The sequence below is a fragment of the Aplysia californica genome, unplaced genomic scaffold, assembly GCF_000002075.1.
Source record: "Aplysia californica isolate F4 #8 unplaced genomic scaffold, AplCal3.0 scaffold00341, whole genome shotgun sequence".
Lineage (NCBI taxonomy): Eukaryota > Metazoa > Mollusca > Gastropoda > Aplysiida > Aplysiidae > Aplysia > Aplysia californica.
Window position 1 is genome coordinate 818368 of NW_004797611.1, and position 1350 is coordinate 819717.

General features: G+C 39.3%; 1 protein-coding gene across 1 annotated transcript in view; it reads right to left on the reverse strand.

Moving 5' to 3' along the window:
- The window catches only part of LOC101858197 (tctex1 domain-containing protein 1), a gene marked incomplete at both ends in the record, with an annotated part of 9895 nt that extends 9784 nt beyond the window's left edge, over positions 1-111 (reverse strand). Inside the window, 1 exon segment of the mRNA XM_013085069.1 lies at positions 36-111. Coding sequence (XP_012940523.1) covers positions 36-111 — 76 coding nt within the window.
- Between the last annotated feature and the right edge of the window lie 1239 nt (positions 112-1350).

The following is a 1350-nucleotide window of genomic DNA, read 5'->3' on the forward strand; positions in this document are numbered from 1 at the left end:
ATATATTTGACGATCAATAAGTAAAGTGTACTCACCGGCTGTGCAATAGAATTTCTGGTCATCCTTCTCAGAGCCATTGTGGCAGTCACCATGTTCATATTACCTCCAGGCCTGTACGGATACATTAACAGAAAAAAACGTTCTTTATATGCATTATAAACTAAATAATTAATCATTTTAAATTTCAAGATTCTACGGAGCGCGTGATTAAATCAAAGAAAGGCGCGGCGCAGAGCGGCAAATCGAAACAACTCGATATCAAAACAGCTGGCCAATTTAGGGAAAACCTCTCTTAACCACGTTTAGTACTGGTTTTAGCTTTTGTCCTCTTTGTTTTGTTTTTGGAGTGGTTTTAACAATATTTCTTTAATTGTATTTACTTTTTTAAAAATAGATCTTTATCAAAGTTGTGAGCGAAGTCTCCTCATCTGGGCCAACTGAGTGTCTTTATTGCCCGCAGTATCTGTCCGGAGACGTCTCCGACGGAGATAGACCAATCAAAATGCTTTGTGCCTCTAGACTCTAGACCAAGGAAAATAAATATGAGGGGTTACAGGGGTGCATGCCCCCCCCCCCCTGTTTTAACCCAAAATTTGATATTTTGCGTTAGGTTTGACACTTTTTTGGGGAAAATAATTGATTTGCGACAGTTTTAATGGCTATAATATGTGTGATCTGCAGCAAACAATATGCAGTTTGAACACCCAAAGCAGTGCATCTGTGTGCGGGAGTGCGTCTCCGAATAGTTTGTGGATGCTCGCCCGAGACGTCTCTGAATATGTTCTGCCGTCTTTGCCACGTGTTTGCTGTTCGTGTACTGATTTGCTTGACATTTCTTAGATTAGTACGGTAGACCCTAAATGTGAGGCAGCCGGGTGGAATCAGGCTCTCGTCAATTTTTGAGCATGTAGCGTTATTGGTATCTTCTTAAAGCTTGTTTACTTGTCTTTATTTGGAAGAAAAAAATATCCATTTATTTTAACTACAAGTCGAGATATTTGAGAATGAAGGAGGTTGGGGTCACCTGTTTTCAGAGGTAAAATTAGTGAGAAAATGGCCGCCAAAGATGAGTTATTTCCTCAGGTTTAGAGTCCGTGGTAACTGAAAATTTACATTTTTTGTGCCTTAAATCTACGTTTTTCTGAAAAATCCACACAGAAATGAGCTCCTTAATGGGCTTGAAAGGTGTTGAGCCCAAAAACAAAAATTTGATAAAAATTCACAAACCTTCGGAAAAATGCAAGTTTCTTCACTTTGATTATTTTGACGAGAGCCTGATTCCACCACGCTGCCTCACAAATGTTTTCCTTTAAAAAAAAATGATTCAGGAAGCGTGCTGCCTCGAAAGTG